Source organism: Sparus aurata, chromosome 7 (assembly GCF_900880675.1).
Source record: "Sparus aurata chromosome 7, fSpaAur1.1, whole genome shotgun sequence".
In the NCBI taxonomy this organism is placed as follows: Eukaryota; Metazoa; Chordata; class Actinopteri; order Spariformes; family Sparidae; genus Sparus; species Sparus aurata.
In genome coordinates this window covers 34,213,729-34,239,918 of record NC_044193.1, presented here as the reverse complement: position 1 = coordinate 34,239,918, position 26,190 = coordinate 34,213,729, and the positions used below count along the sequence as shown (strand labels likewise).

Sequence of the window (26,190 nt, the reverse complement as noted above, 5' to 3'; positions counted from 1 at the left end):
AGTACGCATGTATGTATAGTAAATACTGTGTGTGTCTGTGTGTCATTTGTTTCGACTGACTTAAATTGTTGAAAAATGCTACAGACTGCTGTGTTGCAGTTAGCACTCACCTTCCTCCCCTTTACATCGCAACACTGCTTCCTTTTTTTCGAGGCAGCTCTCTTTGCCTCTTTCTTCAAGTGTTTTTCATCGCTTGGCCTATTTGGTAGCAGGAGTGTGTTCATTAAGCAGACAGGACCGCCTCTTAATGGAGTTCTCTGTCCTGATTGGATAAAGTGGGCAGGGATACCAGAAAATGTCCTCTCTCTTTCACTGCATGAGTCGCAGCAGGAGAGACATGGGTTGGTGACCAAACACTGTATCAGGGATGACTGTTTCAACGTATTTTATTAAAAACTTATAACTTACAGCAGCTTTAAGGGATAGGGCACTGCTTAGTGCACATGTGTGGTTAAGTGAGAAATGGTGGCTGTGTTCAGAGCAGATATGTGTTGGTGATAGGAGCAGAAGGGTTAGTTCTGCAGTGAAGTCTTCTATTAGCAGTAAATGTATAACAGGTTACGGAGTGACCCTGAATATACTCTACAGCTAAGTAGAACTTATGACCACTATCACTATCCATGCAGGTGATGTTGATCTTGCGGAGACAGCAGTCTGATTTGGATTGGTATGTGAATGCATGCAACTATGAACCACACCACCATTCTGTTATGATAAAAAAAATGTTGATCATTAACCAGGAACAAACACTGGCTGTAGTTGGGCTTTATGAAAAAGAAAGAGAAAGAGAGAAGGGATGTTGACATTGGAATTATCAGATAGGTTGGCCTGTAAGTAAAAAGTACAGAGAGGTTTTCCAGTAGAAAGAGCTCTGACCCCTGCCAACTGATGAAGTGATGTTGGGTGGGCAAGTACGACAAATATTGGCGCCAAAGCAATGTGCAGTTCAAATGGAAGAAATAATGCGTTTGAACAGGGAACCTTATGAATAATCATTATAAATGGTGGCATGGTAATATTAGTGTCAGAATAGAGAATTTGTGGTCATGTGTCCCTTCTTTTGCTGGTCCCCTCTACAGTGACCCCTGTACATTTGAGGTGTTCATTGAAGGAGTTAGAAGTAAAGCCTCTCAGGGATTCAACATGGAGCCGCTGACACCTGCTGAAACACAAGACATGCTTGGAAGACTGTTGCACCATTGCATAGGTGAGGGTGTGTCTGTGTTCTGCCTGTAATGTACACCTCAAAAAAGTAGAATATCATGAAAAAGTTCAATATTTTTTGTCACTCTTCAGAAAGTGAAACCCATATATTATATTAATTAATTACAGAATGAAATATTTCAAGCCTTTATTTATTGCAATTTTGAGGGTTATGGCTTACAGATAATGAAAGCCCCAAATTCAGTGTCTCAGAAAATTAGAATATTACATACAAGTATGTGTATTTCTATACATTAAATACTTGGTTGGGCCTCCTTTTGCATGAATTACTGCACCAATGCAGCGTGGCATGGAGGCAGTCAGCCTGTGGCACTGCTCAGGTGTAATGGAAGCCCAGGTTGCTTTGATAGCAGCCTTCAGATCATCTGCATTGTTGGGTCTGGTGTCTCATCTTCCTCTTGACAATACCCCAAAGATTCTCTATGGGGTTCAGGTCACACAAGTTTCCTGGCCAATCAAGCACAGTAACACCATGGTCATTGAACCAGCTTTTGGTACCTTTGGCAGTGTGGGCAGGTGCCAAGTCCTGCTGGAAAATGAAATCAGCATTTCCATAAAGCTGATCAGCAGAAGGAAGCAGGAGGTGCCCCTGGTAGACGGCTGCGTTGACTTTGGCCTTGATAAAACACAGTGGACCAACACCAGCAGATGACATGGCAGCCCAAATCATCACTTACTGTGGAAACTTCACACTGGACTTCAAGCAACTTGGATTCTGTGCCTCTCCATTCTTCCTCCAGACTCTGGGACCTTGATTTCCAAATGACATGCAACATTTACTTTCATCTGAAAAGAGGACTTTGGACCACTGAGCAACAGTCCAGTTCTCTTTCTCCACAGCCCAGGTAAGACGCTTCTGATGTTGTCTCTGGTTCAGGAGGGACTTGACACGAGGAAAGTGACATTTGTAGCCCATGTCCAGGATCCCTCTGTGTGTGGTGGCTCCTGAGGTGCTGACTCCAGCCTCAGTCCACTCCTTGTGAAGCTCCCCCAAATTCTTGAGTGGATTTTGCTTGACAATCCTCTCAAGGCTGTGGTTATCCTTTTCCTTCCACTCAACTTTATATGAAGATGCTTGGATACAGCACTCTGTGAACAGCCAGCTTCTTTAGCAATGGCCTTTTGTGGCTTACCCTCCTTGTGGAGGGTGTCAATGACTGTGTTGTGGACATCTGTCAAGTCAGCAGTCTTCCCCATGATTGTGTAGCCTACTAGCCCAGACTGAGAGATACCATTTAAAGGCTCAGGAAACCTTTGCAGGTGTTTTGAGTTAATTAGCTGATTAGGGTGTGACACCATGACTTTCCAATATTGAACTTTTTCACAAGACTCTAATTTTCTGAGACAATGAATTTTTGGTTTTTATAATCATCATAATCATCAAAATTGCAAGAAATAAAGGCTTAAAATATTCCACTCCATGTGTAATACATTTATATAATATATGTGTTTCACTCTCTGAAATGAGTTACAAAAAATATTGAACTTTTTCATGATATTCAAATTTTTTGAGATGTACCTGTATGTGACAGGTGTGACATGTAATATGACACGTGTGTGTATCAATTTCTCCCATTTACTTCCATTGTAAACAGTGTTGAAAAAACCTTAATATATATAAAAAAAGAAAATAAATAATATGAATAACAGCAGTATTGTTGTAAAGAGTGGTCGACATTGATTTGGGGATCTGTATGCAGAAATACATACTTAAGAATTATTTATATATATATATATATATGTATGTATGTATGTATGTATGTATGTATGTATGTATGTATGTATATGTGTGTGTGTGTATATATATATATATATATATATGTGTGTGTATGTATATATATATATGTATATATTTATATATATCTATACACATATATATACGTATATACACACACACACACACACACACACACACATATATATATATATATATATATATATATATATATATATATATATATATGTATGTATGTATGTATGCATGTATGTATATATATGTGTGTGTGTGTATGTATATATATGTGTGTATACATATATATATACACATATATATATACGTATATACACACACACACACACACACACATATATATATATATATATATATATATATATATATATATATATATATATATATATATATATATACATATATATATATATATGCTGTTATCTCCTACCTTCTTATTCAGGCGGTGACACAGGCGGGTGTGCATCGGTGTATGCATGTAGTGGTGCCGCCTCTTCATTCTTGACAGGTAGAGTGGAAACACCGCGTGCCTGCCTACCACTCTGCTTTAGAGGACGCCGAGGGAGGTGAGTGGACGAGTTGACACCCTCTGACTCACACCACATACTTTCTACGCAATTAATTTTGTTTGGAGATTCTGCTAAGTTTGGGGTAGTTCGCTTTATGTAATTTCGAATTACTCAGTGAGTTACCTCTACTATACTACGTGTGTAGCTGCCTGTCGGTGGAAACGTTGGCGTTAAATGTTAACAAGTAAACGAGGTTAGAACCGTTCTTCTGCGTAATTGTAACCTCAGTTGCACGTTGTTATATATGTTCTTTATGTTCTATTGAGAGCCTGTCCGCAGATGCTCAGGAAAAACTAACAATGACTCGATAACTCCTGTTACCTTTCAAGCCACGATAGTCACTATGAGGAAGTCACTTTGAAACATCACCTGTTAGAGGACAAGTTTATTATGGGTGTATTTATTGATTGAAACTATTTGAAATGTGAAACGTGGTTTATGAAGTAGAGTAAGATATGCTCCTAATTTTAGATGAGGGGCCTGATCTATAATTAGTGCCAGCCGTGGAGGTTTAGTATACTTGTTGACAAAGGCAGTGCACTTGAGAAATCTTGCTGATTCTGTCCGGAGCCTCTATGCCAGAGGACGAATGGTTTGACAAAACATCAAACTGTGAAATGCTGACATTAGGATACGAGTACAGAGAGCAAGTTGGTGAGTGTAGCCTGGTTTAGCTAAATATAACACTAAGGGTCACACTCTACACTCACACAGCCTACTTCCCCTTTCTTATTCACAGTTAACTCTCTACCAGTTGTCTGTTTAACATTACTTTGGAAAACAGAGCGATAAACCCAGTGCAACTAGACAAGAAGAGAGAAAACATAGAGTGCACAATACCAATGGAAACTAGAAGAAATGGCAGCTGAAAGACTTTAATGCTGTCGTCAATACTTTTATGTTGTGACCTTTATTTGACCAGTAATTTCTTAAATACCTTTCCGATGATTTGTTGAAATGAGAAATACACAATTTCAGTTCAGCTAAACAAAATGGTAAGAATTTGATGAATAAGAAGCAAACAAGGAATAAACCTGCATTCATTATAGCAAAAAAAAAAAGTATGTGTATGTATGTTTGTGGCTTTAAGTATTAGACTAATTACTTAAAAATGTGTTTGTAGTGTTTTGCTGGCAGCACTTTTCAGCTATAATTGTGAACAATATTGTTATTAGCAGGATAAAAGATTAAGCAGATATAACAACAAAAAATGTTGGGGCATAAGACAACATTAATACATGTGGCTATTAATAATTAATGATTTTAAGATGGTGATAATTAATTAGACTATTATTTACTAAAGTACAATTTTTTTTTCATTTTGTTGAACAAATCCAAACTGTGTCTATGTATGAATTTTATTCAAGTGGCGATTGAACCCGAAGTAATAATTTTAAAGTTTATAACAAAAAAACTGGGTAATGGAGAGTGGTTGTTTGTTTATCAACACTGATTGTATTCTATAGTCTACACAGTTTTTTATTTGTCCAGTGAGGCGAGTCGATTTCTCTTCCACTAATTGTCCTGGACAAGTGGATAAGCTTAATGTTGGAGTCTGAGCCTTCTGAAACATTCATTAACTATTTCTTGAATTATTTACTGTTGTGCTGACTGACTTACACATAAGCATAATGGAGAATGTGTGTGTGTGTGTGTGTGTGTGCGTGTGTGTGTGTGTGTGTGTGTGTGTGTGTGTGTGTGTGTGTGAATATAAGACAGGAAATGCAACGTTGGTTGAGGAAGAAGAAGAATGGAATTTTGGCAATTCTGCTCCTCATCGGAGGGTTGTACTTCATTAGCCATTCACACATCTTCATTTCTGTGAGTACCTACACAAACACAGAATGAGTGTGTGATTTCATTCACATTGAAAGTGAGGCATATAAGAAGGAAGTGCAAGGAACATAAAAGGTTGTACTTTGTTTCACACAGACGGAGGCATTTCACAGTGTGTCTCTTCATAACAACACCTTTTTAGTAGACATATTCTAATTAAACAATAAATGTATATCTGTTTTTCAGGACATGACACTGTCACAAGAACCAATGCAAAAAAGTTCAACTTTGCAAGGAGAGATGTTTGTTAATAAGGAGTCCTGGGTTGATCAGGGGAATTATCTGCGTCTTAATGTCTCCTATCAGCTGCTTGCTGGAGCACCATCTGCTCATCAAAGTGAGTGACACACTTTGTCCGTTTTGTTATATCAAGATTAAAGATAAATTGAAATAATTGTTATTATTAACTTTGTTTAACTTTAACTTTGTGTAAAAGTCATTTCTAAGCTGCTGCCTCATTGCAGCAAGACTATTTAAAATAGCTGAATAAAATGAGACTCTAACCTAGTATATGGCTGTATCAGTTGTATCATTTGTTACAGGAAATGTCAGTGGTAACATAGGTGCAGGGAACATTTTAAATGTGGGTTAGACAATCTAAAGAGGGGGTCTGTTTGAAATTGCCTACTCAAGAACAATTCATATTAAGTTCAGCGTCAAGTTGAGTATTCAAATCTTGAAAAGTTATTGAGGGCAAGCCCTCATTTTCAAAGATGTTGAGAGCACAAATAAAAAACAGAATAGGTCCAGAATGTGATAACAAATCAGAATCAGTATTCCTTCATTTGTCCCGCAAACATGGACAATTCTTTTTATATTACAATAAACAATAATAAAATAATCAATATAATATAAAGTTAAGAAATAGAATTGACTCGTATATACATAGAAACATAATATTGTTCAATATGAACATGTAATTATAAACAGTGTGGCAGTGTATTGTTATTTATAGGGATGTCCCGATCAGGTTTTTTTTACCCCGATCCCGATCTGAGTCCTTTTAATATTTAGTAAATGCTGATACCAAGTCCTGTTCGGATACTGAGCCCTAACTAATATTTTCCTGGATAATACAGCTGCAAAAAAAAAAAAGTACCTGCATCCAAGCTGTTCCTTAATAGGTTTTTCTATTTTGTTGAAACAAAATCTATACTTTTAATGTGACTCTTTCTTGTTCTGCCTATGCTTTTGCAACATTGGCCTACCACCTGCCTTGTGTTAGCAGGTGAATCTGTGATGCTGCACTGTGACAGCAGACCCTAAAGCACAGGCAGCTGAAGTGTGTGGGAGACGCAGCCCACGCTTGGTACCTCCATATCATTGCTTTTTACATATTCCGTACGTTGTCGCGTAAAATGACATCGACCTGTTGTCTATCTATTTCACATGTGTTCAGCATCTCATCGATTGCCTGTTGTACTTGCTTTTCTGTATGAGACCCCCGAAACTAGTGCACATACCGGCACGTTGTAACTCGAAAGTGGAATCAATGTAATGTAATGTATACTGCCTGTCAGTCCTGTTAAAACCTCCCCAAACATCCTTTAACTCACACATCTCAATCAGCTGCCTGAGTCTGACAGATGAGGCATGATGAGGCTCCAGGGGATTCCCGTATAACTTGGCATTTTCTATGCAGTTACAATAACATCTGTGCAGTAGAAAAAATAATTTTCACATGTTAATATTGCATTTTGACCTTTAAAATATGACCATACGATATTTCCTCCACCTCAAAAGAAAAGGGAGCAGAGCTCTTTGAAAGAAGCACAGCCACCCAACCACTCTTGTGGCTGAGAGTGACTTCCACCAGCCACTCTTTCCTGTCACACTCATTCTCACCGTCACTGTGAGAGTCTTGAACAAAAAACACATCTAGGTACTTTGTTTCAGTCTGTTTGAAAAGAGAAGCATTTTTCACATCACTTCTTGCTCCGTTGACATTTAAAGAACCTGTCTTTAAATCACTTGTGGAAAAGAAAAAACTCAGCGACACAACAGAGACACATATAGTATGTGGAGATGCTTTCTCGATACTATCATGATCTGTCAGCTGAGCGCTGATCTTTGTCACTATGTTCTTGAGTCGGTTAATTTCTTGCTCGTTAAAAGAATCCTGGTCCTTCCTCAACTCTGCTCATAACCTTTCAGATCAGTGAAGAACTACTCTGTTTTAACAGCCCTTTGCTCTTTGGTTTGTGAAAGAAATCTGACAATAGCGCTGTTCATCCGAGAGACAGATTTAAGATTTTCAAAACCAACAGAACAGCTGGTCTCATCCACTGATCAGCCTGCGTTTGGTGAAATCCTAATCGCATGTCAGTGTGTCAGCTTCTCCAGCACCATGTAACTGCTGACAACCAGCATGATGCCCGACTGTCAACAGCTACCGAACTGAACTGAACCAACACAAACAAACTACAACAAACTTCGCAACACAGTTGACACATACACAAAACTGGAAACACATAGATAGAAGCAAAGACAGAAACTCACTCGCTACGTAGATCACTCACTCACGCTTGCGCACAGAGAGAGAGAGACACACTGCCACACTAACAGATACAGAGAGAGAGAGTGGTTACCGATAACAACAGCAGCAGCAACATGAGCTCCTGAAGATTATCTCTTTTTTTGGTTTAAGATGAGATAAACTTTCAATTTTGTGGCAAATTTTGAAGAAGAAAACGCTTTTAGAGGAATTACCTTCCAGAAAGAAGAAAAACAGGAAAGAAAACAGAAGAACAGAGAGAGAGAGAAAGAGAAGATTCCAAAGCAGGAGGACATGTACTACATGAGCTCCTAGATATGCATGTATTTTTGTCATTTTTCAATTGAGAAGAGGAAATTAAATTTTGAACAACTTAAAGACAAGACCAAGGACAACAGAAAAGTCGAAAAGTCGAACTGGAAAAGAGGAAAAACAAGAGAAAAGAAGAAAAACGAAAAAGTGACAGAGCTAGCAAGAGTTAGCAGGAGCTAACAGGAGTCTGTAGGAGCTTGTTGCTAGGAGACAGGAAACAGGAGGACAATCAACAAAATCAACAAACAACAGATAATCTAAAGGGAGTGAGTAGGCCTACATACAGCTAACAGAAGAAACAACACCACTGGACTGTTGACAACTTTAATTTATAGTTGTTTGTTTAAGGGTTACAAAAGGTTACTAAGAATAATCCACAGAAACACTTGGAGCTGTGGTCAAACAGTAACATTTGGAACTCAAAAATGGCAGTTGGAACTAGTGGCAGCTAAATATGGCAGTTGGAAGCTAACAGTGGATGCTAAAAGTAGCAGTTGGAAAACAAACATTTTGTTCCATCTTTTTTATTGAACATTTATTCAAGGAAACCTGACCAATGAGCCATCCTAAACAGCAGTCAACCCTCCCTCACTGTCCAGAGCAGTGAGTGACATCATCCACATACACTACCCACCCAACATCAAGAATGACACCGGGAGAAGCACATTCAAACAGGAGCTTCTTAAGGGACAGCCAGAAACCCTGTTTGCTGATCTTTTTAAAAGTGGAGAAATTAGTAATTTCATCTTCTACACTGAAAGACCTGAAGCCTGGCACAGGGCCATTATCGACCATCACCCTTCAGTGGCATAAAAGGGCAACAAGGAGTACTGGCAGTTGAAGATGAGAGACCCAGACGACTTTGACAGCATAATGACTACTGTCAATGTTTATAAAAGTGGTAAAGTCATGGTACAGGGGTATCTCAAGCCTTTCCAAGACAGTTTCCAGGCACTTAAATATCTGGTGAAAGAAAACACGTCTTCTATGGAACTTCAGCCTCATGCCGGTGAAACAGACCCTCCAACTGTCTCTAGCATCCCAACTGAGGAGGAGCACCATGACACAGAGCGGACCCTGAACCCTCCACATCAGACCTCCTTTACAGACCTGAAGGAACACTTCACCCGGTTAGAAGGAGAGCTGGTGCAGCTCAGGGAAATGGTCTTAAATCAGACGGACCAAAACTCAGCTCATCTGTCACAACAACAACACATGGAACAGATGAGAAAAGAGCAAGAAAAGATACAAACAACCCATCAAAAACAATTACTGAAAGACAGAGAAGACCACAAGAAAGAGCTGTCCACTCTGAGAGAACAAGTGAGAGAGATACAGCGAGAGAACGCGAGCCAGAGGCGAGAGCTTGGTACACTATCAGAACAGGTGAAAGAGCTAACCCATGAGAGACAGAGTCACAGGAAAGAGACTGCGGATCTAAAAGACTTCTAGAAGAACTGGAGCTGGAAAAGAGAGAGCCACAAGATTCAGCGTGTTGCTCTGACAGAGGAACTCAAAGACAGGGACAGAGCACTGGATGTTCTGAAGGAACAGGTGAACTCCCTCACTGAATCTGAACCACTGAGGACTGACCAACACACAGCAGTGCGCCCCTCCCAGAACACCCAGCAGGATGATCCCCTCTCTCAACCAGAGCAGCCAGAGTCACACTCTGATGGTCCCATTAGATCAGAAGGTTCCACTGCAAAAGCAGATATTGTGCTACTGATCGACTCAAACGGAAGATTCATTGATGAGAAAAGGCTTTTCCCCAGGCAGAAAGTGGCAAAACTTTGGTGTCCAAACACAAAGGCAGCCATGGATATTCTCTCTGAGTCTCATCTTGGCTCCCCAAGCCACATCCTAATTCACACAGGTACAAATGACCTGATGGCACAACAGGAGAGGGTGGCCCTGTCTCTTAGTCCCGTCATTGAGAAGGCATGTCGCACCTTCCCTAACTCTAAGATTGTGATGTCCACTCTGTTACCCAGGAAGGATTTCCCTCCACACACAATACAGAGAGTGAATGTCAGCATCTCCAGAGAGTGTGAACTATGGCCAAACGTTCACGTTGTCCACTACCCCTCTCTCACTATACAAGATCTTTATGACCATGTACACCTCTTCAAGGAAGCAGTTCCACGATTCACTAAGACACTGAAAGATGTGACACTGAACCGGAGAGAAACACTCAACAGGAGGAGCAACTCAGGAATCCCCAACACTCCAACAACAGAGCGGCACCTCTCAGGACCGGCCATCAGCACGATGAGGAGAGCCTACCAACCCAGGCCCAGGCAGCAGTACACACACCCTCAACACAGACCTCAGGAGAGCAGCAGCCATACCCAGTCTGCACAGATCAACCCCAGACCCAGGACCTTGCCACCTCCCAAACCTTTTGCACCACCACCACCACCACCTCCACAACAGCAGCAGGAACAGACCCAGCCAGGCAGACCGTCCTATGCTGAGGTGGTCAGAGGAGCAGCAGGCCCCGCCCACAGTGAACTGAGAGCCATCCAGGACATGCTGAGTACATTATGCTCTCATCTTATGGGCCACAGTTGTAGTCAGTGGTAATGAGCAGGTAGTGGTTATTTAACAAAAGGTCCACAAACTAACCTGAACACTGTGTATACACATGCTCAACACTTTATGGTATGACAATGTATAGTCTATGTAATCATCACATTGTGAATTAATTTTATGTTCAGAACAGTTAGTTGTTTCTTCTCTTTGTCATTTTTTAAATCTGTTACAGTTGCAATGAAATCATTTAGCATATCTGTTTGGAATATTCAGGGTTTAAACTCTTATTTATTTGGTTTAAAAAGTAGAAATCTTGACTTCTTAGACAGGGTTAACGATGTTGATATTATTATTTTACAGGAGACTTGGTGTAAAGGAGATGCCCCCACTGGTTGTCCCCCTAACTATAGAGAGTTTATAGTCCCATCAACAAAACTCCATGGAGTCACCCAGGGTAGAGACTCAGGGGGAATGTTGATATGGTATAAGTCAGAACTAGCAAACTCAATAGAAATAATGAAAAAAGGGAAATATCACATTTGGTTAAAGATGAAAAACAATATAATATCCACCGAGAAAACAATTTTTCTATGTGCAATTTATATTCCCCCAATAGAATCTCCATATTTCAATGAGGAGATTTTCTCCACCATAGAAGAAGAGATCAGCCATTTCCAGGCCCAGGGATCTGTGCTGATCACTGGAGATTTAAATGCCAGAACTGGCGAGGAGCTCGACTTTACCAGTACTGAAGGTGACAGTTACATCACTGGAACTAACCTTGACTTCCCTATCCTTCCCAAAAGGAATAATTATGACAAAAACACAAACAGGAGTGGAAAACAAGTCTTACAGCTTTGCAGAGAGCTGGGTCTGTACATAGTCAATGGAAGACTGCGAGGGGACTCCTTTGGACGGTAAACATATTGTTCAAACCTTGGCAGCAGCACTGTTGATTATGCTATAACAGATTTAGACCAAACCTCTTTGAGAGCCTTCACGGTGAAAGAACAAACACCTCTATCAGATCACTCTCAGATCACTTTGTATCTGAAAAGAGCAGACACAGGTAACACATGTTCTGAGCCATGTAAACTGTACAAAATACAGAAAAGATACAGATGGGCACAAAACAGCCTGGCACAGTACCAGGACGCAATGGTCAGTGAAGATATCCAGTCTCTTCTAGACTCCTTCCTGGTCCAGAGCTACCCTCAGAATACAGAAGGTGTAGAGCTGTGTCTGGTAAACATTAACCACGTATTCCATCATTTGGCCTCATTATTAAACTTGAAATGCAAAACAAAACAACCAAAGAAAATGAACAGGGAGAGGTTGTTTGATTTAGACTGTAAAACCATCAGGAAGACTTTAAGAAAAGTCTCAAATCTAAAACACAGGAATCCAGACAGCCAGGAGCTCCGCCTGAGTTACTGTGAGACTCTAAAACAATATAAAAACACACTGAGAACAAAAAAAGAACAATATCTACAAAACCAATTAAAACTAATTGAAGAGTATCTAGGATCAAATCAGTTCTGGGAAATTTGGAACTCATTTAGCAAGAAACGGTTCAACGAACAGCCCATTCAAAACGGAGATACATGGAAAAATCATTCTGAAGATCTCTATAGAAAACATCCAAAGAATCAAGCTCAAGAACAGATTTCAGAAAAACTGAAAGATCTTGAAAGAGTCATTAAAAATTATCAAACCCCACTGGATTATCCTATCACAGAATTAGAACTGGAGGACAAACTCAAGATTCTGCAGCCCAAAAAAGCGTGCGGGCCTGATGGCATCTTTAATGAGATGTTGAAATATTCTTCCAGAAAATGCAAATTGGCTATACTAAAAATATTTAACTTGGTACTAAGTGTGGGTCATTTCTCTGAAAGCTGGAGTGAAGGGCTGATCACACCCATCTTTAAGAATGGAGACAAATTCGACCCCAACAACTACAGAGGCATCTGTGTGAGCAGTAACCCAGGGAAGTTATTCGGCAGTATTCTAAATTCAAGAATTATGGACTTCCTCACCGAGCACAGTGTCTTAAGCAGAAGTCAGATTGGATTCCTTCCAAACTATAGAACAGCTGACCACATTTTCACCCTACAAACACTAATTGATAAATATGTAAATAAAAACAAAGAGACAATTCATGCATGCTTTGTTGATTTCCAAAAAGCTTTTGATTCAGTCTGGCATGAGGGATTACTCTTTAAACTAATAGAAAGTGGTATAGGGGGGAAGTCTTTTGATGTCATTAAATCAATATATGAGAAAAACAAATTGGCTGTCAAAATTGGAGATAAACACACAGACTTCTTCCCACAGGGTAGAGGGGTGAAGCAAGGCTGTAACCTCAGCCCCACCCTCTTCAATATTTATATTAATGAACTGGCATTGTTATTAGAACAATCACCAGCACCCGCTCTCACTCTGCAAGACACAGAAATCAAGTGTCTGTTTTATGCAGATGACCTGGTCATACTGTCTCCTACTAAAGAAGGTCTTCAGCAGAACCTGGACCTTCTCCATCAGTACTGTCAGAACTGGGCCCTGACAGTTAACATGAAGAAGACCAAAATTATCACCTTCCAAAAAAGATCAAGGTTACAGAGAAATTATCAAACATTTGAAATAGGTGGGACCCACATGGAACAAACAAATACCTATACTTACCTGGGTTTACAATAAGTTCCACAGGAAACCTCCGCTCTGCTGTGAAGGACCTCAGAGAGAAGGCAAAAAGGGCTTTCTATGCCATCAAGCGTTCAGTTCAAATCCAAATCCAAATCAGTACTGCTAATTCAGGGTTGTATTAGTGAAAAAATAAATAAATATGAAGCTGTTTTCAGACCTGGAGCAGTGCGCCTCACGCCCTCAGAGGCTCCGCGCACACACACACACACACACACACACACACACACACACACACACACACACACACACACACACACTTTCTCCATTATGCTCTCTCAATCTTGGTGTTGTGTTGGTGTTCATGTTGTTATTTGTTGTGCTCTGTCCGAGTGTTTGGACAGATGCTTTTGCTACATTGTTGTTGAAACTGTCCATTGAAAATTGAGAGAGTGGGATACACAAATAGAGACAGAGAGAGACACACAGAGGGACACAAAGGTAAACACAGAGAGGCAGATAGAGAGAGAGATTAAACATGGATCAGTGTTCTGCTGCAATGCGTCATCATCCAACAAAGTGCTGTTGTTTTATCACAGGACTGATTTTGGTCTGAATGCCTCACTAGTTGGCCAGAGGCCTTGTCATCACTGCAGCAGACTGGGGTTTGAGTCCAACCTGGCCCTTTGCTGCGTGTCACCCCCCCTTCCCCCCCAAATTCCGCTTCCTGTCATCTCTGAGCTGTCCTATCATTAAAGCCAATAAAAGGCAAAAAAATATATGAAATACAAAATGAAATAATATAAAAAATTCATTCAACCACTATAGGAACAGAGGATTTGATAGATTTCAAGTACACGATTAGTGCTATTGTGATATTGAACTTTTTATCCTGACATGTTTCAGGATTTTTATCCATTGGATTATCATCTGTGAAGAGGAAAAGTGGCAACTACCTAATCCCCACCTTGCAGTCCCTCTTCTCCCAGTCTTCGACTGAGGAGCGCTCCTCCATGGTAGTGGTGGTGCTGCTAGCAGATTTTGATGTCAGCTGGAGAGTGAGTACAGTGAAGGAGATCAAAACTGCATTTGCCTCTGAGCTGGAACAAGGCCAGCTTGTTGTCCTCCATGTTCCTCAGGATTGGTACCCTCCTCTTACAGGTACAGTGCATGTGCAATCTGACAAATATACAAATGTATTTACATCCATGTAGTTAGCATTTGGTTGATCCACTGATGCAAGTCTTCCTGGTTCTCCTGCAGGTCTTAAGAGGAACTACAATGATGCTCCAGACAGGGTATCTTTTCGCGCCAAGCAGAACTTGGATTACTCCTTCCTGATCCAATACAGTGCTGGTCTTAGCCGATACTACCTCCAGCTGGAGGATGACATCTCCTCTGCAAAAAACTTCCTTACCTCCATCAAGAGGCGTGTTGAGGAGCAAGAGGTGAAGAAGACCACCTGGGTTATGCTGGAGTTCTCAAAACTCGGCTACATTGGGAAACTCTACAAATCATCCCATCTTCCTCTCCTGGCTCGCTTTCTCTTCCTCTTCTACCAGGAAATGCCCTGTGACTGGTTGATGTCTCACTTCAGAGAGCTGCTGACACAGAAAGAGTCAATCCTCTTCAAACCCTCACTGTTCCAACACATGGGGACTTTCTCCTCATTCCAAGGAACATACAACAAGCTAAAGGACAAGGACTTTGAGGAGGAGTTCTATGTTAATCCATCAGCTGAGGTTTACTCTGATATGTCCACTTATCAGAAGTACTTCCCCAAACTGGCCTGGGATGCTGGGGAGGGATTCTTCTGGGGACGCTCCCCAGAAAAAGGAAATCACCTGACTGTGGTGTTCATAGACTCTACAGTATTGACAGGGATGTTAATAGAAACAGGGTCAGGGGGCAAAGACCTCCTGGAGTCAGCTCAGGTTCAGATAGGCCATGATGTGGTTACTATCCAGAACAATGAGAAGAGTTGTAAAGAGTTCCAGTCAGTTGGGACATTAGAGAATGGGAGGTTTGAGATGCAGGAAATGGACAAAAAGTTTAGCTCCGCCTCTTCCTGTCTGAGGATACAAGTCACAGCTAGTCAGAAGGATTGGGTGATCATTAGGAAAATCAGGGTCTCAACAAGTACAGCTCGTCATTGAGCATTGGAGTGGAAGTTTTCTCCCTACCACATTAATAATTAATCTTGGTCACTGATGTGCCTTGTGCACACATCAGTACCAATACATACAATACAGCAGTTGATTAATCTCAGCAAACAGATACCGGACAGCCTCTACCTTGTATATAGGCTAAACATGTGTATTTTGTGCCTTATCAAACAGACAGTCCAGTCCTGAATCAAACTGTGTAAGGCTACTGTCAAGATGAAGTAAAATGTTTGACCAAGCTCTGTGATATGTTGTGTCTCTAAAGTTTGCAATAATAAAAGTGTTTCCTATAAGACATTCTTCTTTTTATACATCCATGACAGCACAAGATAAAGGGTAAAGCATTTATTAGACGAAAAGTTACCAAATCTAACATATCATTATAAACACCTTTAAAGTGGTGAGATATTATGCAAGACATGATAAAAACCCTTACATAGCAATTTTGACTTTGTGGGAACTTGCATATACATTATGTATCAGACTGACAAATTAGGACTCACACATAAGAAGTGGTTATTTGTATTCAATGTGGCATAGTTACTCAACAATAATGAATGCATTACACATCATTATTTTACTTGATATTACATTAAACGTCCACATATCAGCCTATCCTGAGGAGGACATACACTTGATCTGTGTTTTATGCTCTTTAATAATGTAATACAAGAATAACAGAAAAACCCCAAAGGCACTTCACACAAAAATGCTGTGTGCAGTCACAGTCTCAAAAAAACTACATAATTACACTAGAATTACACTAATTACACTGGGAAAAAGGTTGGCCATGTAGTAACGCCACCTTGTTCAAATACGAGTTGCCTCAAAATATCAAAAGTAAAATAATATAAGACTGATCTTCCAAGACTTGAAAGCATACCATGGCTTTATAATATATTTGTCCAGCTTATTTGATGTGTTAAAGAGTGGTTTTACCTGATCTCTCTTAAATTGTTTCTCAGACACTTGTTCCTCCTCACTGACACTGATTATTTTAGATTCTCCCTTAGATTTTTAGTACCTTTTATGATTACAGATAAAGTAAGCTTTTATTTTGGTGTAGTCTTTTGCCTGCTACTTAGACCGGTTGGTCAGATCTAGAATTTGATATACTAGTGCATTGCCCGTAGGAAGCATGTATTCCTATAGAAAAGTGGGAGGTTAAGTAGCTTTTTCATGGATGGCCAAATGAGGCTGTGTTTGAAGGTGGGACGTCAGGGATATAATTGACTGTTTTTGACTACTTTTGATTATGCCATTATATTTGACCTTAAAAACTATTTACCTTGTCTTGTTTGGTGTCATTATTTTCAGCACAACCTCACATATGTGACTGTACAGTTATTTTTTTATTTTGACATATTATATTAACACTATGGACCTAAAATCACAAAATAACATAAAATCAGAGTAGGACAAAGTTAGATTTTTTACTGTGAAAACCACAAACAGTTTAATGAACCAATTGCATTAGTTATAATGCAAATATAAATTGTTGTTTGCTAAATTTTTGCATAAGTTTTTGAAATTTACAAAGTTATATGTAACTATTTACATTTAAATGCAGGCAATGCCTCAGGCTCCTCAGCTCATTCCTGCCTGCTCTACATTCAGCCGTCTCCTCCTTGGTTCGACTCACAACACAAAAAACGACTCCACCACACACTAAACACACTACACTAAACACTACATTACACACTAACTATACACTCCAAACACGCTATATGTCACAAATCTCTCAACTCTCGCCATCTCTGTCGCTGTCTGCATCACCGCCTCCGTCCCTCACACAACTTCCCGTTCCTCAACAACCAAACTTGCTGCTTGGACACTTTTGTGACAAAAGCCTGTTTTTACCGTTTCTTCTGCACCAGACATAAAGCAAACGTAACGGCAATGTTCGCGAAAAAGCGTGGCGGACATTATTTACCCTAAATCCGGTTTTGGACGTGCTGGTGGGTCCAGTCTGTCGCCTCGGGAGGTGGGCCGTGTGGGCTAGCAGCTAGCAGCTAGCTACACACGAACATCCACAGATTCCGATTCCACTTTGTTGTCCGCGCGTCTCCGGATCTCCTCAGACCTGAACAGACTCGGTCCAGACTCGTTTAGTCTCATTAATCCACAACAGTCAGTTTAGATGCACAGAACAGAGCGGGACCGAACCACTGGCAAAATCCTGGTCCAGCTCGCGCCGCTGCAGGTATAAATCCACTTGTTTCTTAAGGTGGGGGGGGTCGCAGTGGGCTCTGCAGTGATTGGCTCTGGTGCGCACGTGACTTTGGTGGCTACGGTTAGCAATGCTAGCGGGGTTAGCAATGCTAGCGGAATTCGTAAAACATTTCTGAAATAAATTATTAATGGTATCATTGCAGTCCAAACAAATGCGACGTTGCACACCCTTGAACCACGCAGAAGCCACGTGGAAACTCTCAGGTCAGTCTGATCCTGATCCGCAGAGATATTTGAGGCAAACACAGACAGACAGACAGACAGACAGAGATTCCTTGCTTTTATAGAGAGATATCCATAAAGGAGAAGGGAGCTACAGAGCAAGACAAGATGGGTTGATATGACAAGGATTTGGGGAAGAAAATCTTTCTAGTCATTAATTATTAGAAAGAATAAATCTGCAAAAAAAAAAGGTTATCGACGGGAAAAGCTTTTTATATTTTTTTCTTCCTGATGACCGTACATATATTGCCTTTTCATGATGCACAAGCTAGACACTACCTCGGTACAAATAGCCATGCTTACAGAAGTTAAAAGTGGTACGTCAATGGGTATTTATTTTCACAGATATGTAGTAAGTATATGTATGTATAAGTAGTTCACTGGTCTTGCTGTGCATCTCTATGTTTTTGCTTGAAAGATGATGTTGCTACTTTGGCTGGCTTTTTACTCTGCAACATTGCTCGCTATTCTCCTCTCGCCAGTTATGGTTCCTTCTCCAGCAGCATGCCTCAAAGCTGGCTTTTCCTCATCCCTCTGCACTGGCTCAGCAGCCTGTCTGGCTGGTTTTTCTTCATCAGGCTCACCAATAGGTCCAACCACAGCTGCCTGTGAGTCATGGTTTTGGGTGGCAGGTCCCCTGTCTCCAGGAATGGGGAGGTTCTGAGTTGCTTGTCGGGCTTCAGCTGCAGAGGACATGGCAGCAGCATCCCATCGTACATCCCCATTGGTCTGTAAGGCATAAGAACAGAAAAAAAGTCACTTAGCAGATCTAAACGACATGGAGGCCATTTTCAGTAAAAATAGGAATGACAAATTAAGAATGAACGCATTCTCGTTCTTACAAGTAAAAAGTCAAATTCATAGAGTTGAAAACACATGCTCACTTCAGAATGCTCAGGAGCTTTGCTTCTACAGTTTTACTTTGTCCGGTAAAGCTGACGGTGGCTAGTCATAGCTCACATTGGTTAGAGTATTGCTGTATAATGGCCATTAGTCTCAAGTGGCCACAGAAATCTTGCTTTCAAGATTTTGAAAAAGTAGCTTCAAATATGAGGATAGATATGTTCTATGTCATATTTGCTCTGCCCTTTAACAGGCTTAACCAATACGGGTTATTGATGACCTCAGACCTTTTGTCTAAGACCTAGTTTTAGGGAAAGGAAAGTGCTTCCAAATACACCCCTTTTATTGAGAGCGTGCCCCAAGGTAAAATCTGTGTTTAGGAAATCTCCTCTTGACCCCTCCCCTGCTCATTGCCACACTGACTTTAAAGTTACCATTTGTTTGACTTCCTTTTTGATATGATGAACATTTCAAACTATAATTTAATGAGATGTGCAATACAAATAAAATACATAATTTTTTACATTAGTTGCTGATATAACTGCAGCAATTTTACTATTCTGAAGCAACCAAACTGAGTCTTTGGGTAAAAACGTTTGGAGCCTTTGGTCAAACCTGTTGATCACTGCTAAGATTCAGCTTAAAGGCCGCAACAGTCAGCTGTACTAGGAAACTATAAAAGACTTCAAAAAATCTAGGTGTGCCTACACAAGAGTCCTCAGTTCCAACCTGCGTGTCAACATTCTTTGGGATATATTTGTTTTTGCTGTGTGGCCGAGACGTGCCAGTGTGCTGTAGGTCAAAGCCCCAGCACTTCAGCCTGTCGAGACCTTCCACAGAGCGGCTTGTAGGGTTAATAGGGTGGGCTGGGATACGAGCAGGTAGATCCCAGGTCCCCTTGAAGTCTGGCCATGCACTGCCCCGCTAAACCATCATACACAGAGACATATAAGGAAGTGGAGTCATACATCAATTCACCGTGACAGAAAGACATTTTAATGAAGAGACAAAAAGAGGTTTGATAAGCTCTCACCTTTACCACCCCTGGTAGCAGGTGTCCTCTATTATCTGAGGTGAAGGTGGTATGACCCCCATGTGCAGTAGGTCTCTACACCCCCCCCCCCCCCCCCCCCATACACACACACCACACACACACACACACACACACACACACACACACAAGGTAAGGTGAAATACAACTAGTATAATACAACAAGACAGGACTGCTGATAAAACTAAAGTGAACTACCTGATTGAAGCACTTAGTCTCACACCAGTTCTGCAGTCTCTGCGACCTGAAAGCGCTGTCATACTGAGGATGAAAAGTGTGAACTAGATCGTGTCAGAATGTATAAAAATATGTATGTGCATATACATACATATTTGTTATTCCTAAAATAGATAAAAAAGCAGCCAAATGTCTGATGTTTCCATAATTCGAACGCAGATGTTTACCTGGTTTGCTGAATAATTGGACGACATTTCTGCATCCGTCTGCCTCCACGACTTTTTCTGGTGACGTCGTTGCATAGCAACACAAACAACACTCACCCTCTCCAAAACAACAACAACAACGGTTTAACTAGCTGAAAAAGAAATCCGATTAATGAGTCTGTGTTCATAGGTACATGCTACTTATAAAATAACAACTTTTTAGTTCTGTCTACTGTATTTTGAGTGAAACTAAACAAAACTAAAGCTTTTATTGCGTGGATTTTCTGTCACGTCCTCTTACATGACTTTTACTTTGGCAGATGTAACCGGAAAATGGTGTGTGTTTTTGGCAGGATAACCTGAGACTAAGATGATCTGTAACTTAACAGTGTCTAAGCCGAGCATTCCGTTGAGATATCGCATTACGTATTATTTTATCTGTTTACACAGCCTCCATTTCAATGTGTTTTTGCACATGAAACAAAGTAACCTCTAATTTCGTCTCTTCAAGAAAGATAGCTTCACAATCGACATTTATTTTGGTATCTCTGTCCGGAAGTCACTCATCGGAGGAGCCGCGACCTGTCAATCGAGGGCGAGTTCGGAGATCGGAGATCGGAGAACTAGGAAGCGGAGGAGAGAGACGAGTTTGAGAGAGTGTGTCACACAGAGAGTTTGCAGAAGCAGCATACTTTCTTTCTTTCTTTCTTTCTTTCTTTCTTTCTTTCTTTCTTTCTTTCTTTCTTTCTTTGTTTTGTATAGTGTGTGTGTCTATATCTGAGTTTTGTGTCTCGGGTACTAGGTCTGGGAGAGTAGTTGCGGGAGGCGGTTACACCCCGCCTTTCCGAACCCCCGCTGTTCCGAACATAGACTTCAGTTCATCGTAATGACGGGGTTTCCCTTTTTTTCAAAGACCCCGCTATTCCGAAAAGTCTATTGGGGAATCCCCTCCATTCCGAAACCCCCCCACTCCGAACGGACTCAATCAGAAAGGAAACGGAGGCTGCGCATTTATCCTTTTTTCCTTTGTGGGTTCAAACGGATCATGTGGCGGATTAACCGCAAAACAAGCCTACTTCATGTTAATGACATAACACTCATTATGCTTCAGCTGGACAAATGGCTATTTTGAATTGAAATTACTTTATCATGCTAAATATCCGAAATTGTATGAAAATTGCTCCAATGCGTTATACCGATCTTCGTGCATATTCAGACACAGCCTGATATGGGTTCTGAGCAAAGGAATGTCTGTTTTCTCCCCCGGTCTGTTGTCAGCAGGAGCTGCAGGCTCTCCTGGGTGAAGTGGGCTCAAGCCAGAGTTCAGCCGGGCTCGAGCCGAGCGGGGAGAGAAAAAATGTGTATTACTTTTGCTCTGTGGGAGATCTCCCACAACAGAGTGGATGAGAAAGCAAGGGGGACAGATCTGCCCAGCAAACATCAGAACGCAGAGTGCAGCCTTTGTCTGTCACCTGGTTCAGCACCTGGACAGCTGCCTGCGTAACTGGATGTGGGAATTTGATGCATTTGAAGCCGCGACATTTGGCATACTTGCCAACATTGGGTTGTGAAAAATAGAGAGATTTTTTTCATCGGTGTATAGGCCCAAGCAACAAGGTTCCTTCGCCAGGTGTGCGATTTATTTGTCATAATTTCTTGCCTTCTATTATAAACCACACATGTCCAAAATTCTTAGAACAGTGTTTCCCCTAATTTTTTTTATAGCAGCTGTGCTCTGAGTTGATAACCTAGCAACACTAGGGGGGTCTGGGGGCATGCTCCCCCGGAAAATTTTTTGAAAAATGACCCTTTAAATCTCACCTACTCATGAGATTTTTGAAAAGAAAATCATTTTCAGAATTTCAGAATCAGAATCTAAGACATGAGACAAAATAGTGTAGAAGCTGACATTGCTGTTTGAAAATATGTTAACATCCTGAGCATTTCAGAAGTCAGTGAGCCACATGCCATGGAAGCTATTGAGAAATAATTCATAATATTTATCATCATAATTCATCATAATTTCTGCATATTAATATTCATATTAAATAGAGGAAGCACTAAAATACAATAACAATAGGTGTCTTACTCGTCCAGTTTACTGATACAATCTGCAGCTGGTTTGGAGTCACTGGGTCACATGACATGAAAGATATTCTAAAAAACAGCAGTTATTTTGTATTAATATATTTATGCTAAGTAATTTAATGACGGTCCCTAAATCAGTCTCAGTGATTCAGCGCGAGGCTCTGAGAGGTGAGCTGACCGTCCTCCTGCTGCTGACACTGGGAGAACCTCAGTAAAGTCTCAGCTGGACCCGAGTAGATATCCACAGAACATCCAAACTGAAACTAACTTCACCCCGGTTCGATGAGTCGCCTGTTGCAGCCTTTGAATAGGATGACGAGGATTTCAGTCACTCAACTTCAACGGTACAAATAGCAGTAATGACAATAATAATCGATTTCAAGATAACTTGGGGTGTGGTGCTTTCACTGTGCGCAACTTAAATTCCCCATTCGCTCGTGATATTAAACCGACAAAAATCACGTCATCATCAAAATCATTATGTTTATCAATACCCGACCGACCGTGCCTTGCGCAACGCCCCCCCTCCCCCCAAAAAAGAAAAACGGATTCAGGTCGGAAAAGCCGGATTGCGGGATTTATCAGGAACAATCACACACCTGCTCATCCACACAGGCAGGCCAGGGTTGCCAGATACTGCAACAAATATAGGGACACAATCTTACTTGTTTCCTTTACTGTAAAAATCGGGAGATTAACGGGAGAAATTACTGACCGGGAGCATCGAGGGAGATAGGGTTAAAAATCGGGAGTCTCCCGCGTGAATCGGGAGAGTTGGCAACTATGCATTTGGTCAGAAACGTCATACATAATAACATTGTTTCGAGTCGTAAACAGTTCTGTAAGTGGAAGAAATAACAATCAATTAGGCTATTAGTGTTAGTCCTTCTTCATATAAAGTTGTGTTACAGTCGCACAGCTGGAGACCGCTAACAAAGTTAGAGATGAGAGACAATGAAATCCCGCGAAATGATGTGCGGTCAATATGAACGCTTATGGCTGAAATAGGTAAAACAAATCATATTTTCTTTTCCTTTTGTGTAATTTATATAAAAACTATTCTCAATTAAAATACAGACACTTTTAGAAAAATGGTTAGAAGTCTAATGTTTGCATTTTGTTTACATCGCAGATTGATAACTTAATTGTGATAATGTTCAAAGTTATTATTATTATTATTATAATTATTATTATTATTTCACATAAACACACACACAGCAAGTATAATGGTACTGTGCTAGGTATTCTTTTCGTGGTTCTTGGTGCTTGGAGCAATATTGTTGTTGTGGCATTCATGCCAATAAAGCGAATTTGAAATGAATTGAATTAATAAACCGTTAGATTCTTGCCTATAGACTGATAAGTGTTGTGTTTACAAATGAGCAATACATCCAGATTTCTTGAGATTTGTACTGTCAAGGGGAACTTAAATTTAAATGTCAGGCGATGTTTTCTTCATGGAAATTATTTTTCGGGCAAACAATTATAAGAGAGAGAGGGAGCGGACGGGGGATCCGTTGTGTGACAGCGGAGCGGAGGGTCAGCAGCTGGATTTTGCACGCACGGTCAGTATTATTAGTAGGTGTTTGAGGTTTATTACGTTTGCGGACATTATTACATTTGCCTTACAGCGCCTTTGCGTGCGCACAGTTTGCGTGTGTAGGCCCGTGGTCATGATAATCCGTCTATGGCTATAAGAGATGGATACACAATCAATTTCATGTAATGTTTATTGAATCAAAAATACATAGGTAGCCTATTGTCTTCTCCTCTTTTTTTTTTCAAAGACAAACTGAGCAGCAGTGCTAAATCCACTCATACAGTGTTAACCTTCCACAAAGACAAGTTATGTTAAAACGAACGAGCAGAGGGGTCATTCCCCGGCAGATCGCACCCATGGGCCACAGTTTATTTCAGAGTTGTGAGAGTGCGGCTGGAAGTGGGGATTCCAGCACCACGGATAGTGCGTGTAAAAAGATAAGACACGTTAGAAACGTTTAACCCTGTAAGACCCAAATATAGAAAAACCTAAAAAAAAAATGTTTTGATCATTCAGACATTGTTGTAGGAGGCCTCTGATGCAGAAATGAAAGAGTTTTTTTAAATAAAATGTTTATGTACGTTTTTAGAGAAATGTTGTAATATTGCAACGTTGGGCTTAGGTGGGAGCAGAATTTCTGTATGTGTACTCATGTTCTCTGAACAACAATTCAGAACAACTAAGGGTTCATTTGCAGAGTTGATTGCTTACTTAGCCCCATAAAGGTATATAACATTAATAATAATCACACATTCATATTTTTATGAAGAATTATAAAAAAAAATGTTTTTTATTAAATAGCTTTTTATAGTGACTTCTTCATTCCTTTTTTTTCTTTTCATGGCTGACTTTCATTCATAGTGAAAGTCCCAAAGTTCTTGTCTTCTGAAAAGCGAAGGTGAACATCACACTTGCTGCACTGCATGTTAGTGTATCCTTTAGTGCAGTGTCTGCAGCTTCCTCTCCCTGTCTTCACTGGGAAATGCGCAACTAGGTCCTTGCGTACATCCAATGGGAGGTGTGCACTTCTCTTGGATGGTCTCTTCTGAGGAGTCAGAGGGCTTCCTGATGTCACTGTTGCTGGGCTCCCTTGGCCTGAAGATGGTCGTCCTCTCTTTGGAGTTTGGAGCGCCATGTTCACCAGGATGAGAGAGGATGCTGGCTGTGCCTGAAACTGTCTCCTGTTCATTGTCTCTTTGCTTCAGCTTCATTGTCAGAGATCTTGAGAAAGGATGATGGTCTGCCAGAAGATGTACATGTACCAGCGACAGGATTTAACGGGGGACCTCTATTTGGCTGAAAATGAGTCCAACAAATCCACAACTCCCATGTACTTGTTGTTGACACCAACAATGTAAGGCCTCTCAACTTCAATGTAGGTTCGGCTGGCTTTGTCCCAGCGTTGAATCTTCTGCACAGGTTCAGGTCCAGCAAAGGATAACACAAGTGTGATGGCCCTGTTGTCAGACCATTTGACAGCACAGATGTTGTGATTCCCCTCCACTCTGACGTCATCGCTTCCTCTCCCCTTTTTCTTCAAGCTCTTCTCGTCTTCAAGGTCACAGTTGGGCAGGCGCACCTGCCTGGCTGTTCCCATGTAATGAATTCCCCAATGTTTACCAGGCAGACAATACTGTCTGCTTATTGTAAGTTGCTTTGGACAAAAGCATCTGCTAAATGCCCTAAATGTAAATGTAAATGGCTTAGCCTATGCTCTCTACTTATCATGCTAAAAGAAATGTGCATCCCAATCACCAGCCATTAAGTCACACAATACTGCCTTCAAATGACAATACTGCTTGTAATGCCCTCTAATTATCATACTAAAAGGAAAACATGCATACCCCCACTTACATCCACACATCCACATTCAGGAAAATGTTCACCTTTCTTAGAACTGAATTGTCTGTTGATATCCAGTCTGATCAAATTAACTACATTTTTTAGAGATAAACTTTTAAATCAGTCAAATTTGACCAGAACACAACACAAGGGTAGTATGTATACTTTCCATGTATAAAAAAACACTCTGTTTCAGGCAGTGGTGTAGTGGAGGGAATACAACCTGTTTGTTCCCACTGCAACAGGCCTGCTATTTTGACTACCACACTCACCCAACGTTGTAATATTACAACAATTATATAACAAGCTCTAAATGAAATTTGATGAATCTGTTCTACAAAAACTACATATGTACATGTTCTAGACATGGTAATAACAACAACAAAAAATATAAAAGACATTTTACTTACTTGAATCTGATGAATTTAGTCCAATGAAACAAAGCAATGTTGTCCGAAGGA

At 40.6% G+C, this 26,190-nt stretch overlaps 2 protein-coding genes across 7 annotated transcripts; one reads left to right on the top strand and one right to left on the bottom strand.

The window, feature by feature from the left end:
• Nucleotides 1-707: 707 nt before the first annotated feature.
• LOC115584852 (alpha-1,3-mannosyl-glycoprotein 4-beta-N-acetylglucosaminyltransferase C) lies at nt 708-15,821 on the top strand. Of its 5 annotated transcripts, XM_030422688.1 has the most exons (6): nt 708-1,207; nt 3,417-3,540; nt 5,259-5,364; nt 5,566-5,716; nt 14,270-14,524; nt 14,627-15,821. In XM_030422688.1, exons 1-6 carry the CDS (start codon nt 985-987, stop codon nt 15,517-15,519), a joined length of 1,752 nt encoding a protein of 583 aa, XP_030278548.1. In that variant the 5' UTR covers nt 708-984; the 3' UTR covers nt 15,520-15,821. The 5 variants fall into 5 exon arrangements, with proteins under 5 accessions (XP_030278548.1, XP_030278549.1, XP_030278553.1 ...); XM_030422689.1 differs by lacking the exons at nt 708-1,207; nt 3,417-3,540 and adding an exon at nt 4,179-4,197; XM_030422693.1 differs by lacking the exons at nt 708-1,207; nt 3,417-3,540; nt 5,259-5,364; nt 5,566-5,716 and adding exons at nt 10,605-10,724; nt 11,081-11,637.
• A 2,353-nt stretch (nt 15,822-18,174) lies between these two features.
• Nucleotides 18,175-20,410, bottom strand: cfap126 (cilia and flagella associated protein 126). Of its 2 annotated transcripts, none has more exons than XM_030422694.1 (5): nt 20,281-20,410; nt 20,075-20,137; nt 19,859-19,933; nt 19,534-19,749; nt 18,175-18,711 (listed from the first exon to the last, which is right to left on the bottom strand). In XM_030422694.1, exons 1-5 carry the CDS (start codon nt 20,353-20,355, stop codon nt 18,427-18,429), a joined length of 714 nt encoding a protein of 237 aa, XP_030278554.1. In that variant the 5' UTR covers nt 20,356-20,410; the 3' UTR covers nt 18,175-18,426. The 2 variants fall into 2 exon arrangements, with proteins under 2 accessions (XP_030278554.1, XP_030278555.1); XM_030422695.1 differs by having other exon boundaries at nt 19,555-19,749.
• Nucleotides 20,411-26,190: the final 5,780 nt, after the last annotated feature.

What these genes read in the sequence shown, in the direction of transcription:
- cfap126 (XM_030422694.1), bottom strand. Translation starts at nt 20,355, where the DNA reads ATGCAACGACGTCACCAGAAAAAGTCGTGGAGGCAGACGGATGCAGAA. An exon ending in CCAATTATTCAGCAAACCAG is followed by an intron (nt 20,138 to 20,280) that starts GTAAACATCTGC and finishes TTTCATCCTCAG; the next exon opens with TATGACAGCGCTTTCAGGTC. An exon ending in TTGGAACTGAGGACTCTTGT is followed by an intron (nt 18,712 to 19,533) that starts GTAGGCACACCT and finishes TATGCCTTACAG; the next exon opens with ACCAATGGGGATGTACGATG.
- LOC115584852 (XM_030422688.1), top strand. Translation starts at nt 985, where the DNA reads ATGAATAATCATTATAAATGGTGGCATGGTAATATTAGTGTCAGAATA. An exon ending in ATTCACACATCTTCATTTCT is followed by an intron (nt 5,365 to 5,565) that starts GTGAGTACCTAC and finishes TCTGTTTTTCAG; the next exon opens with GACATGACACTGTCACAAGA. An exon ending in TTGGTACCCTCCTCTTACAG is followed by an intron (nt 14,525 to 14,626) that starts GTACAGTGCATG and finishes GTTCTCCTGCAG; the next exon opens with GTCTTAAGAGGAACTACAAT.